The 13,987-nt window shown below is 43.4% G+C and overlaps 3 protein-coding genes across 3 annotated transcripts; 2 read left to right on the forward strand and 1 right to left on the reverse strand.

Moving 5' to 3' along the window:
• Positions 1-4,970: 4,970 nt before the first annotated feature.
• On the reverse strand, positions 4,971-5,845 carry CLUP02_14251 (uncharacterized protein; the record flags this gene model as incomplete). Its single annotated transcript, XM_049293182.1, has 3 exons — positions 4,971-5,537; positions 5,590-5,763; positions 5,819-5,845. The coding sequence occupies 3 exons, from the start codon at positions 5,843-5,845 to the stop codon at positions 4,971-4,973; spliced, it is 768 nt and encodes a 255-aa protein (XP_049150328.1).
• Positions 5,846-7,648: 1,803 nt separating this feature from the next.
• CLUP02_14252 (uncharacterized protein) lies at positions 7,649-9,679 on the forward strand (the record flags this gene model as incomplete). The annotated part of the gene is made up of 7 exons (XM_049293183.1): positions 7,649-7,697; positions 8,008-8,148; positions 8,208-8,279; positions 8,332-8,468; positions 8,527-9,000; positions 9,060-9,133; positions 9,187-9,679. 7 exons carry the CDS (start codon positions 7,649-7,651, stop codon positions 9,677-9,679), a joined length of 1,440 nt encoding a protein of 479 aa, XP_049150329.1.
• Positions 9,680-11,733: 2,054 nt separating this feature from the next.
• CLUP02_14253 (uncharacterized protein) lies at positions 11,734-13,987 on the forward strand (the record flags this gene model as incomplete). Its single annotated transcript, XM_049293184.1, has 4 exons — positions 11,734-12,458; positions 12,526-12,572; positions 12,628-13,098; positions 13,164-13,987. The coding sequence occupies 4 exons, from the start codon at positions 11,734-11,736 to the stop codon at positions 13,985-13,987; spliced, it is 2,067 nt and encodes a 688-aa protein (XP_049150330.1).

Here is a 13,987-nt window from a genome sequence, read left to right on the forward strand (position 1 = left end):
CTGCGCTAAACCTACCTCTAAGTATATAATAGCCTTTATTAATAATATTAGGTCGATTAAACGTATAATAAGAAAAGAAAAGAGGCTAAATACGGTAATTATTAATAAAGAGGCCTAGATTCGTTAAATAGGTAGAGATTTAATTTACGAGTAGGGTAATAAAAAAAGTAATACTATATTTATAAAAAGGATAGATATTAGTTAAGTAATTATATTAAAGAGGAGCGTGCTAAATCGTACGAATAGTATAAAAAGTTAAGGGTAGTAAATAAAAAAACTAGCCCTCGTTAGTTTAACTAATTCCTTATTATATATAAGGGTAGATCTAGGGGTATAAAACTTAGTAACAATAGCTAAAGTAGCGGCCTAAAGCATATACCCCCTATAAGAGATTTAGAAAATAAAGAAGATCTTACCCCTTATACTAATAAATTAAATTACGACGAAATCGACGATATTAACTACTCTTTTTTTACCCTATTAGCCTTTAGAGGATATACGAGGCTAAATAAATAAAGGGTAGTAAAAGCTCTTAATAAGTAGGCTTTTATTTACGGATAGTAAGGGAAGGTCCCTTAAATAATAGATACGGAGGTAGTTAAAAAGGCAAATTTAATAAGGCCGAAGCCTATTCTCTTAATAATTAAAGAGAAGACGCTATCTCTCTTAATATCTAAAGAAAAGGAACATAGTACTAAGCAAATCTAGGGGTAGCTAGAGGGGTCCTTTTTATACTACTTAAATCCCTCGAATACTAAGCTCGTATAAGCATTTTATATAAGCGAAAGGTACGGCCTAGATAATTTTTATAAGATTATCCTAAATACTAGGGTATTATAATAGTTAACTAGAGGAAAAAGGTAATTCTAGGCGTTATAAAAGATCGCGTTAATAACGTTTAATACGTCGACGGCGGGTATTATGAGGATTAGTTTTAGCTTAGGTAAGGAAATCGTCGCCCTAAGTATAATAAAAATAGAAATATACTTTAGAATAATAACTTTTTATATTTTACTTATTAATACCCCATTTCTCCTATATCTAAAAGATATAAATTAACTAAGTATTATATTTAATAATACGAGGAATAGAATTTCGAAGAATAAGCACTTTAAAGTAATTAAACGACGATAGGGGCATGCGTTTATAAAACTTATTAATAATACGAAGTTAATTAATTACTTAATAAAAAGTGAGCTTAGAAGACTATACTAAAGATTCGGGTACCCGTTAGTTACGAGGCTATATAACCTCCTAAAGTAATTAAGTAATAATAATATTAAAATAGGGGTACTAGAGTAGTTAATAAAAGTATATTACTAATACTAAATAAATACGCAAAGCCTACGTAGATTTAAGTTTAAATTACGTAACGAGCTTAATTTTAATTAGGAAATCGTTGTTAATATCTTCTACTTAAATAATTAGCTAGTACTATATATAATTAACATAGCTATATCCTTCTAAGTAAGGCAATTCTTCTAGGATCTATAAGTAAAGATAATATAAGTAGCCTTATACAAAAGCTAGATCGATATATACTAAAGACCGCTAGATAGTATTAGAACCGACGCTAGTATAAGCTTTAAGTTAGTAGAATTTAAGGATAATATAACGGCCTACGGTATATAGCTAAAGGTCGTACCTATTAAAGCGTACTATAGTATTAAAAAGGTAAAAAGGGCATATTAGTAATTAAAAAGGGCGTTTAGAATTATTAAAAAGGAAAATCTGGATTTTACTAATAACGAATGCCTCTAGATAGTACTTAAATATTATAACGATATTATAAGGCCTAACGGACTTATACTAACGCTATTAGTATTTAAAGTATATTTAAGAACGACTTTAGTTTTACTACTATTATTAAGCATAAGCTAACGAGCCCGAATAGTTAAAAAAGTAATACGGGTACTACGTAAAATAAGCGTAAAAAAGTAAGTTAACGAGGTAATTACTATACGTAATAGGCCTAATATAGGGGATAATCTAAATATATTACTAAATTCGGATATACGAGTATAGCGCGAAATTACTTAATAATAGGCTAGGCTATATAAATTAATTTCTATTAACGAGCGCTCTTATATAGTTATAAGAGATTACGACTAGCCTCTCGAAGTATTAATTATAATAGTTAGACCGTACTATATAGATCCTAACGAGGTAATTTCTAACTTATAAAAAGAAGAAGAGCTAAGGGAAACTATATAACCCGTAGTAAAGGTATAAGAAATTATCCTTAATAAAATCGTCGTAGTAGTACTAATAAATAATAAGAAAAAGGAAATTGCTAAAAGGGTACTAATACTACTAGCAAAACGTCGTAAAAGACTACGGTAGTAAGCCCTAACGCGGCAATTTATTACTAATAACGAGGTAATTAATACTTTTTATATAGCAAAAAAGAAAGCCGATTTTAAGCTAGCGGTTAAACTACGTAAAGAAAACGTAATTATAACTACTAAAAAGCCGTATAAAGGATTAGATCTTATTAAAATAAATACTTTTCGTAATTAAGGGGTCTATTAATTTATCCTATACGACCTAAAAAAATATATAAACCTCCGTATATTTAAATTACGAATAGTTTATAAGATTAAAAAGAAAGGAATACCCTAGCTATATAAGAAGTCTAAATACGTAATTTAGGGGTATAGCGACGTTAAAAAGGCAACGCTATTTATATAATCGCTTATTATATAGCGCTATAGCTAACGATTAATAATAGTATTAATAGTATCGCTACGGAAAAAGGGATACGAGATTTAGAGCCGTAATATTACTTAAATATATACCTAATTAGCTACAGGGCTTATAAAGAAAATCCTAGCCTATTTACTAAAAGAAATAGCTAGTAAGTACTTAGAAAGTACGATTATTAAAATACTTAAGCTACTATATAGGCTCGTAAAATCGGGTACTTATTAGTAAGCTATTTACTACGATTTTTATATTAATTAATTATTAATAATTACCTCTATATACGACCCGTGCTTATTAGTTACGGAGTATAAAGGCGACTAATTTAGGATCGTTAGAATATAAACCGACGATATATTAGGCCTATTTAATATTAATTTTATAAAAAAGGAGAATAAGGAGCTCTAAAAAGCGGGCTTTATAACAAAGCTAAAAAAGGTCCTTATAATAAATACCCCCCTAGTATTTAATAACGGGATTCTTATAATTAAAAAAAAAACCGTCGTTTTTTAATAAAAGGGGTAGGGCGAGAAGATTAACTTCGTTAACCCGAACGTAACTAACGTTAAGAAATAATATAAGGCTAAGCTCGTATAAGGGGTATATATTACGAGTATTTATTAACTTAAGGCGATTTTTAACTACGCTAGGGTAGTATAAGCTATAAATCTAACTAAATAAAACGTTAAAGTATTTAATAAGCGGCTTAAGTAGTAGTAAATAAATCTTAATTAAGGTCTCGTTTACTACCTAATTAACCTTATAATTAATAAGCTCTACGTCTTTGTTAATAAGTTATTTACGAATAATAACGACCTTACTTCGTAATTAGGGTATATTATTATCCTAGTTAACGAGAGTATAAGTAAGAGCGAATTTATTATATATAGTAATATAATCTACTACTCGTTAATTAAAAATAAGTAAGTAATAAGAAGTATATTAGTATTAGAGGTCTATAGCATAGTTAATAGCATTAACCTCTCTTACGTAATTTTAATAACGCTAAAGAAGATTACTAATCGAATTAGCTTTTTACCTATTCTAACGGTTATTTATACTAATTCTTACTCGCTATACGAATACCTTGTTAAATTAAGAACGACGAAGGAAAAGAGGCTTATAATCGATATTATAGCCTTTAAGTAATCGTATAAAAGGCGCGAGATATTCGAGATTTATTAGATTGATAATAAAAATAACCTTATAAACGCTTTTATAAAAATAGTACTAAATAAGGGATTAGAGTAATTTATAAGTAGTAGAAAAGTTATTATATAAATAGAGGGATAGGTTATATAAAAAAAATATAAAAAAGGAGGAAAAGGAGACGACTTAGTAAACGGGCCCGAGGTCGAATTATACCTCTAACCGTAGTAGTTAAATTAATAAAAAAAAGAGAAAGTTAGTATTAAATTAGAAGTCTAATTCGACTATAATATATAGCTAACTATGTAGGGGCTAATTAGGGGCCCTATTTATAATTATTATAACTAGCCTAACCTACGGTTAGAACCTCTTTTTTATACTTACGACGTAGATATTTATATAGTTTAATTAATCTCTTTGTTAACTACGGTTCGAACTAACTACCCTATAATAGGGATACTAATACAAAACAAGGACACAAGCGGAGAAGAGAGTTCGGGCCCTGCGGGCGACGACTAGGAGGAGCCGGTATCCGCAGATAGACGCATAACCTTATTTGAGACTTCACACATAGCCTTGTTCACCGTAGGGGATCAACTTCAGATGAGGAAGGTGTACAATTTGACAGACTTTAGCGCTTGTCGAGTATAAAGGGCAAATAAAAATGGATCAAGTTGGACATGTAGTCACTCATCCACTTTATTACCCAAAATCTAGGTGACGGTGCACACTCGCAGTAATTCCCCTCAAGGTAGTGTTTTCCTTGTTTATTGGGATTGGATTCCCTTCTTGACTTGATGCTACCGTAACCGCCTTGATCATGCACCCACTTGTCTTCCTGTTTGCTTCACGACATCACGGCAAATTAGTCGCTCAAAATCGGCTTTCTTTTTCGCACATGGGTAGCTTGATTTTCCTGCAGCAACAACGTCTTTGTGATACGTCACAAATCAAACATGGATAAAGAATAAAAGTTGTGGAACGCCACGCTTGGAGTTCAATTTGATACCGGAAAAGAATGTTTGATTCATGACACGCTGACAGATTCCCTTACAGCCGTTTATTTATCTCCGGGAACGTCTTGTGTTTCTACCGCGATGGAGTTGGTTGGGTATGCCTCATATCAACTCACTCTCTATACGATACAGCAGATTGGGAAACTCTGCCCAATTGCTCATAATCAACTTGCATCCGGCCTTCTCCAGCACCCCTCTCAGTGCCTCCGCTTCGTCAACATTCTCGCAAGCACCGGTGTATCCAATCGTGATGATACCTGCCCGATTTGCAGAAGTCGCACCAGACCGACTGTCCTCAACTGCAATGCACTCGCCGGAATCCTTCCCCATTACCTTGAGAGCGTGGATGTACACGGCTGGGTCAGGCTTGGACGCAGGTACAGACAGCGAGTCAGCAGCGCTAAAGACATCATCGGAATGGAAGAATTTGGCCTGCTCAGTCTTCTCCAGTGACGCACGCACACGGCGCAGTGCGGACGAAGACACGACGGCAAGTCGATGATTACCAGCAGCTGCCAGTCGCTCCAGCTCAGCATTGGCTCCCTCACATGGCTGAAGTTTCTCCACAAGCTTGGAGATGACACGGTCGTCTTCCATGAGGGCGTAATGCCCCAACTCAGAATCGGAGAGGTTGGCCGAGACTCCATATTTGACTTCCAGCGAGCGCATCTACAGATTCCGTTACTCAAAATCCAAATTCAGGGAAACAAATTTCATTTACCATGGCTGGAAAGCTCTGCCCGACAAATTCATGCTGTAGCTGGCGGCCTGTAAAATTTAGACCGATATTGCGAGCAGCGAGAATCTCGTTGGTGAGATCAGCGCATGCCTCAAATGCTAACGTCTCGGACTGGACGAGGGTGTTGTCGCAGTCGAGGAGCAGAGTGGTGACCTTCTAATGACACATATGAGTACAGCTGGCGACCAAATCAACGACATCAAGACCTTACATGTAGGTTTGTGCTGTGAGATCCCATTTTTTGCAAGATTTAGGCGATGTCGTTCTGTTACTTCGCTTCACCTTGTAATGTTAAGGATTGGGAATGAGAAATTCTTGAAAGTTTTCTGTTGTCTACAATTTCTTTGTAAATATCGGCTTCGTGGCACATTCCATGTAACGTAACTGGTCTTTCCTCAACGAGGCGTATTTTTCTAGGCCCCAACCAGACGGTTTCGGTAATTCCAGTCAACTGCAGACGCCCTAATCTGACAGGGTGACTATGCTGACATTACCAAGGCTTTCAGTAAACGAACCTCATGTTCCGATTTGGCCCCCGCCGCGATGAAGCCGAGAGAGACGCGAGGCTGGTCCACTTGTCTCCGTCATTATCAATCCGTCACATCTCGGGCTGACACGGACTTTAGCGCATCACGACATCTTTGCCACCTTTACAAATGACCTTGGACATTTGCGACTTCCTTTTTTGACGTTTTTGATCGTCCCAAGACTGTGAGAGAAGTACCTCATAGTGACTTGAGATCTACCTCTCACTGGTGTGGAGAAGACGATATGATCATAGGCTCGCCCTTGCCTAGTACCTTACGCAAGCTCGATTATGCTTAGTAGTCCCTCTATGTAGCTTATGATAAGTGATAGAGTTTGAACCGAGATCGGGTTCCCAAGTTCCAAAGCTGACTCGGATCCGTCATGCTCTGTCCAATCGGGGTTGTGCCCAGCATGATTGTGGAAGTGAAGACTCTGAATAGATGAGGTTTGTGCGTGCCCTGTTGCGCGTAAACATCGCAGGATCACGAACCTAGCGTCCATAAGGCGATGAATCAGAAGCGGTCTAAGATGCATATGCTGCGGGGTGTTCGTGGGGTGGGTTCCAATCGGGTGAATTTCACCAGGACTTCTGCCTCACGCAGCTAGGCAGACTGCCCTCCTAGCTACAGGATGTCATCCTTGCCAAGATCCTTCAGCCCGCCTTGCTGCGTGGCCCAAAAGCTTGGTGTTTAATTGGTTCCAGGTGCTGACATTCGACGGGCTGGCTGAATAGTGAGAACTTTTGCGGCACAAATGGGCTTTGGACGCGGCTTTAGAAGCATGAAGCCATGGAACAACATGATTATTGACATCGTTCTCCGCAATCGGTAAACTTCGGAACACCAGGGGACTCGAAATGCAGATTCAGATTCGTGCTACCCACTCTGTTAATCTGCATGGAGAGGGTAACCGAGCTATGTCAGATTAGTCACTGAAGGTACTTTCAACTTCTCAGACAAGGCAGGGGAGATGGCATCAAACGGGAAGGATCTTTTGTCCGGTGTCCCCGATTTTCGGGCTGAGGTACTCAGCACATCTTTGCTGCGCCTCTCCGGTAGATGGGGCGATCAGCGATGGCCTTGAAGGAGGTTGGGACAAGATGAATTTGGGTCGCTTGTTGGACCAATATCCTTCTCCTCAGGAGCCCTATCTCTACTGGCAGATGGTAAGAATATCGGCATTAAGTCGCCCTCAACAACACGGCAAGCACACCATGCAAGCAGTCGAGTGGGTAAGGTACGATTGTACTGCTGACTGAAGATCACGAGTTCTTCAGTGGTACTAGTCAAATTTCGAAGACAGTGTTCAATGCACGGAGGAGGCTCTTTGTTCTTCTCATACTGTGAAACATGCTTCTGAGTAATCTTCCATCGTATATTGTGCCCGAATGGATGCCTGAAGTTCCCTTGCTTGACCACAGCTTAAAGCAGCATCTGTAAACTTGCATGACTCCTGAATCAGCGTGGATTCCAATCCCTCGTTTACTTCCGAAAGAAGGTAGGGGAGTCGGAAGATGATGACGCGTGAAAAGGGAGGAAACAAAGGTTTAGTCAAAACTCCATGTAAGAATCAAGCCTGGCGTGCCGAGAGATGAAATCTCTATAAGATGTCACAATCTCAAGGCTTGGATTTGCCAACTGAAACTCACAAGCTCACAAGACCACTCTTCTCATTGATCTCCCATATGCCAATTTCTCCAGAATGCGGTGTCTTCGTCTTTCGGTGGCTCTCGGGTCTATTGCTCAGCTGTCTGTTGTCGTAAAGGCAGCCCAAAACAACGGATCTGCTCTTGGTCTTGAATATGACTTCATTATTGTCGGCGGTATGTAAGATCTTCCCAAATCACTCGTCAATTTCGAGACTGAATCTGAGATGAAGGCGGAACAACTGGTCTTGTTCTCGCGGATCGTCTGAGCGAGTCCGGCGATCAACGAGTACTGGTCCTGGAAGCTGGGCCTGACCCTCATGTCGTTGCTATGCATGAGGCACCCGGTGCTGTTGAATACATCGCGGGTAAGTGCCGTATTTATTGACATCTCTATCCAAGACCAGTATGCTCACAGCCTATCAAGGCACCGCGATCGATTGGAACTTTTACACTGAACCACAGGAGTACCTCGGTGGTCGAAAACTTGCCTACCACCGTAAGTTTGGAGACCCTTCGTGATACTATACTATCGACTCCTAACCTCTCAGGTGGCCGTGGTCTTGGTGGCAGCAGCATTCTCAATGGCTTGTACTATGGCCGCGGTTCGGCCAATGTCTATGATCATTGGGTTGAACTTGGAAACCCCGGTTGGAGTTGGGAAGAGGTGTTCCCCAAGTTCATAAAGGTTTGTTCAAATCAGACCATAGGCTCAAATGATTTCTTTGACCTGACTTAGCTCGCAGGCTACTCACTTCAACCCGCCCAACAATGGAAGTGGTTACAACCAACGTTACCAAACCTGGGACCCCGCAGCCTACTCCGATGGCCCGTTAGAGATTGGTTTTCAGGGGTTCGTTCCACCTTCAAGTGTCGCTTTCATTGAGGCGTGCGAGGCTGTCAATATTCCCATTGTTGCGGACTTGAACACTGGCAAGAATGTGGGCGTCAAGCAAGGCTCTGCTACCATCAACTCCAAGTACAGACGTAGCTCAGCTTATGACTACTACAAGGCCATTACCAACCGCCCAAACTTACTAATCCTTCATGACTCACCAGTTCAGTCCATAGCCTTCACAAGGAATGCCACTGGAACTCCGATAGCAAGTGGCGTTGTTTTCATCGACCACTCTCTTGGACGCCACCGTGTCATTTCAGCCTCTAAGGAAGTCATCGTGACTTTGGGCACCTTCCAGTCTCCCCAGATGTTGATGGTTTCGGTAAGATCACTTTTCTAGTGATGCTCTACTGGTCGCGCTCTTCGCTGATTTTGATGAAGGGAATTGGTCCGCAAGCCACACTGGAGGCCTTTGATATAGAGCCAGTGGTAATCAACGAAAACGTTGGCCAGCAGTAAGATTCAAACAAGTTCCCCGATCAGAGTCAAATTATCTGACATCTCACAGCATGATGGATCACAATGTTTACAGCATCTCGGCCACCGTGGTTCCTGAGGCCTCCACCCACTACCTCATGTTCAACACTACCAACGTTCAAGCTTCGCAAGATGAGTACTACTCAACTGGTAAGGGTGTCTACACGGCCCCTGGAGGCATCACGAACGGCTTCCAGGAGTTGTCCAGTGAGCAGCTTAAGTCAATCGGCGCCGGCGCGGTGATTGAGGCGGGTCTCACCAACCGCTCAACTGTCGAGTTTCTCTTTGAGTCCTTCTTCTATCCCAACAGCCCAGGCCCGACGTACGAACCTTCAGCAGATGGGTCGTACATTTCTATCACAGTATCAAGCATGGTCGCGTTATCCAAGGGCAATGTCACCATTCAGTCAAGCGGCATGTCGGATGCTCCCATCATCAACCCCAACGCAAGTTTATCACCTTTATGCAGCCTCTTAACCGGCTGCAGAGACCATGCCTCATCTTTGACCTGTGGTGATGGCTAACAGTACATCAGTACTATTCACATCCCGCCGATCGCGCCATAGCGGTGAATGCCTTCCGCGACGCGAGGAAAATTCTTGCCCATGCGGCCTTCGCCAACATGACCGTTGGGCCGGACCACGGCGAAGTGGCGCCGGGCGTTGCCAACATCGCTTCTGACGATGATGATGCTATCTTTGATTACGTGAAAGCGACCACGGTCCCCAATTGGCACGCTAGTGGCACGAGCCGCATGCTGCCCTTAGAGGACGGCGGCGTCGTTGACCCGCGTCTGCGCGTCTATGGCGTTCAGGGTCTGCGGGTTGTTGACAGCAGCATCATGCCCACTGTTCCGGACGTCAACATCGCGGGGCCGGTTTACATGCTAGGCGAGAATGGGGCAAGACTGATTCGGGAAGATTGGGGCTTTTGATCCACATCATCAATCACTGCACTTCACTTGAAGTGTCCGGGTGTACTCATGTCAAGTAGATTTCATGGTACCAATATAGACGGCATCCAGCATCGCGATTGATTTGGTAGCCTACATTTGTATGATACAACTTGACAATCTCTTCTGCCAACTGGACTTGTGCTAGCAAAGCTGTATTTTGAGGCATTCTTCTGCTTGAGTCTCCGGAGTCTTGACGGATAGTGGGTAAGTCGGAGTCCCTACATTACCCTTGTCCGTTTCATGGGCTAGCCCTGCGTCCAGATCCGGGGGGGCACCCTTACGAAAACTGAAACTGGCTATGTAAAGCTCTCTTGGCGGAGCTACAGACCCTCACGGTCATCTCCGACTCATTCTACCCCAACGATTCCTGTGGCTGGTTGAGGCCAGCCGCTAGCACCGTGGTAGGGCGGGAGCTTCAACTTACCGTCTCAGACATTTGACGTCAGCTGGATAGCAAGTTTCCGTAGGTTAAAAATGGGTGTGATAATGCACTGGTTTTTGGGAGGTTTACCAATGTACCATAACGAAAGTCTTGACCACCAATAGGCTAGGCAAAATGCTATTCCGAGTCCCATCGTGAATTTGAGCGTATCTTAGTGGAGCCCAAGGTGGTGTTGGGCTTGGCTGTCTTTCCACCCGCCGGCAAGACAAGTCAACAAGTGACGAGGATTCCTTCCAAGCACGGTCATTTCCATTGCAAATACAAAAACAACAAACGGTGTCGCTGGGGGAACCCAGGGAAGAATGAGCATCCTTAGTTGCATATACTTCTAGATTTGTCCAGAACAACAAGAATACTTCTTAGCTAGGAAAAGCAGGCTCGGACGAGTCCGAATGTATCGATGCTCCTCGCGCAGCAGGATATACCTTGCTCAGAACTTTAAGGCTGAACTACCAATTGGGTGCTCAACTATCTACACTGAAGCGAAGGACCTTCCTCCGTATCCTACCAGTTTTTACAAAGCTTCGCACTTCGTCCCATGATGCTAGTTTTCCACTCAACCACGTGGACCACCGTCGCGAGTTTGCTACAATGTCACATCAACGTCACAATTCATCCGGTAACTCTAGGTCCCAAGGCCAGGGTAGGAAATTCCAAAGGCGTGGTGTTTGACCTTTCTCTTCCTCTCGAGTTCCAGTTATCACTCGGATCCTGAGGAGCTTTTTATCCTGGTTTGATCGTCTCAACCTTTAGTGCGTGGAAGAAGTATGATAGATTGGAAGGCCCTCTCAAGACTAGGGTCTACCTACAAGCCTCTCTATATTTAAAGAGGTTGTTCAGGGTTCACGACTCGCGGCTAGTCCGACTGCTTAACAACTGACTCGTCGGCCGGGGTAATCGCGATCAGCCCCGCAGGAGCTCTCCAGCAGGATGGAGTTCACTCTTCGGACAAGAAATGATTGTAGGTAATACCGCGTTTCTCAGAATCGCAAGGACCCATCTTTCGTTTTTTCTGACCACATACCTACGCTCTCTACATACTACGCTCGTTCATTGTTTGATTTCTTCCGATACCTAGCGCAAACGCAGGTCGTTGTGTATCCCAATACTTCTTTACCCCATCTGCCGCTCCGGCCGTCTTGGCCAGAAAGAGCCATATTTTGGGCTGTCGAGAACCCACGATGACGATGGCTTCTCCACAGCCGCGACATGAGACGATCGATCTCGACGATTTCAACGAACACGCCAGAGCTCCTCGAAATGTTCCACAACAAGGCATTTGGTCGAACCGCAAAAACACAGAAGATCATCGAAGGTGGAGCATCATCGAACTGGCAGGCGACAACCATAGTGACTGGCCGAAATACGCCAAAGTTGAAGAGGCTTGCTCAGCACACCCCTCACCTCTGAAGACCACAGTTTCCTTCAACCAGACAAACTTTCTTCATCCTCCGACGCCGGACAGAGAAGATTGTTCCTATAGTCATAAGGGCAATGATTTCAACGACACGATATCTCTTACGTCTAAATCCCACAAGAATGGAGACAAAAAGACGAGCCCATTCGTGTGGTGGACATTATGTTTGTGGCTTGTTGGGGTCCTGATGCTGACGCTAACGGCTGTGTACTCGACCGGATCGGCAAAGGCTCTGATGAGACAAAATTTCTTTGTCGCATCGCCTAGTAACTCGATCCTGATCCTTCGCGTGATGACTGAGCTTTGCGCTCTTGTCTTGGCTGCCCTTGTGGTTGTGGTTGTGGAAGACTTGCAGTGGGCACTAGCATCTCGCCCCGGTGGCGTCAGTCTGTTGCACTTTGTAGGACTTGACGCCGGTACGGGAGTATGGGGGTTGCTTCGACTTTTGGCAACTGCCGAGTGGAGGCAGAAGTACTCCAGTCTGTTCCGGTGAGTTTGAGTCTACTTTTCTGCCAGATTAAGTGAAGATTTGTGAGCGCGTTCTGATTCTCCAAAGTCTGTTGGTTATCTGCTCCATTCCTTTGCCGGGTATCATTCTCATGGGTAAGCTATCATCACCTTTAACATTGTAACTGTACGCCATGTTGACGGTCTTCAGGTGCTATTTCTATCGAACTGGTCACGTTCCCCGAAAAGACATACAACGTGTCTGCCGGAATTGCCCCCTTCAACGCCTCTTACATCTACGAAATTCGTCAGTCTACGGCCACCGCCTTGTTGGTGCAGATGGGCAGCCCGGCCTGGTCCGACAGAGATTCTTTCTCCCTGGATCCATTGCACCAGGGCGTAGGAAAGTGCACTGGAAATGACGGCGGATGGGCCCCGTGTGACGAATCACATCTGCTGACCGGCGGTGTGGTCTCAATTGCGCCTCAAGCAGACAACCTGACCAGCTACCCGGACTCTGCGGCATACGTAGTCCCCAATACTCGAGTTGTTCAATTAGAGTATGGGAGAGTACATGATCTCGATGCTTTACGCACAAATGGAACTTGCTTCCTTATTGGTGCCGACAGCGCCGCCTCGTACTGGTGTGCCGCTGTTGGCAAACAGAAAGGCCTGCTTTTTGGTAAGAATAGCCATGAATGGTTCTGCACACTGCTTTGTATGTCGAAGCTGACAACTGTCTCTCAGGATCAGCATACTGCCCGATTGCACTTCAAGTGACCAGTTCCTGTATCAACAACACCGCTTGGACAAACCCCTTGGAACTGTCATCATCACTATACGTATACTCACGTTATGCCACCGTCACATATGATCGCGGAAACTTCTCAATTCTCGACGTTTCGGATATGACACCACCAGAGCAGGACATCATCGGTCTCGACGAATACATGCTCTCGCTATCCGCTGTAGTCCCAGGCTTTAACAAGAGCGGCCCAGCTACAAAGGGCGACAACTCAGCACTAGCCATTTATGCAGTCACAGCGTTACCGATCAACGACAGCGAAGTGGCCAAGAAGCAGTCATTGAGAGCCGTCAGGAAGGCCCTCTCTGTGCCATTCAGCTACTTCCACGCAAATTACTTCTCATCTGGCCCGTCCATTTGGGAACTCAAGACTCCTCGCGAAGGTCTACCAGAGGACATGTACTCCACCCTGTCAATCTCCATCCTCAGCCATCAGGTTGTTGCAGGAATTGTTAGCAGGTGGCTTTTCGTCACAGTAGCCGGCATAATACTGTGCATATCATTAGCCATCATCATAGCGACGTCAAGGGTCTGTGTAAAGAGGCCAGAGAGATGCGGCTATCCGACGCTGGATTTTGCCGCCGTGTGTGCTGTAAGAGGAGGAATACCGTCCAACTCTCCCGAATGGGGTAATGCACAAGAGCCAGCCTCTCATGAGAGAGGTCATGCGAGTGGTCTGCACAGGAGTCTGACGCAACTCGGGCAAAAGCCACAACCATTCGGAGTTGCGAAGAATATTAAGAACGAAAGGGTAATATTAAGTTAA

This window comes from Colletotrichum lupini, chromosome 7 (genome assembly GCF_023278565.1).
Source record: "Colletotrichum lupini chromosome 7, complete sequence".
NCBI lineage: Eukaryota > Fungi > Ascomycota > Sordariomycetes > Glomerellales > Glomerellaceae > Colletotrichum > Colletotrichum lupini.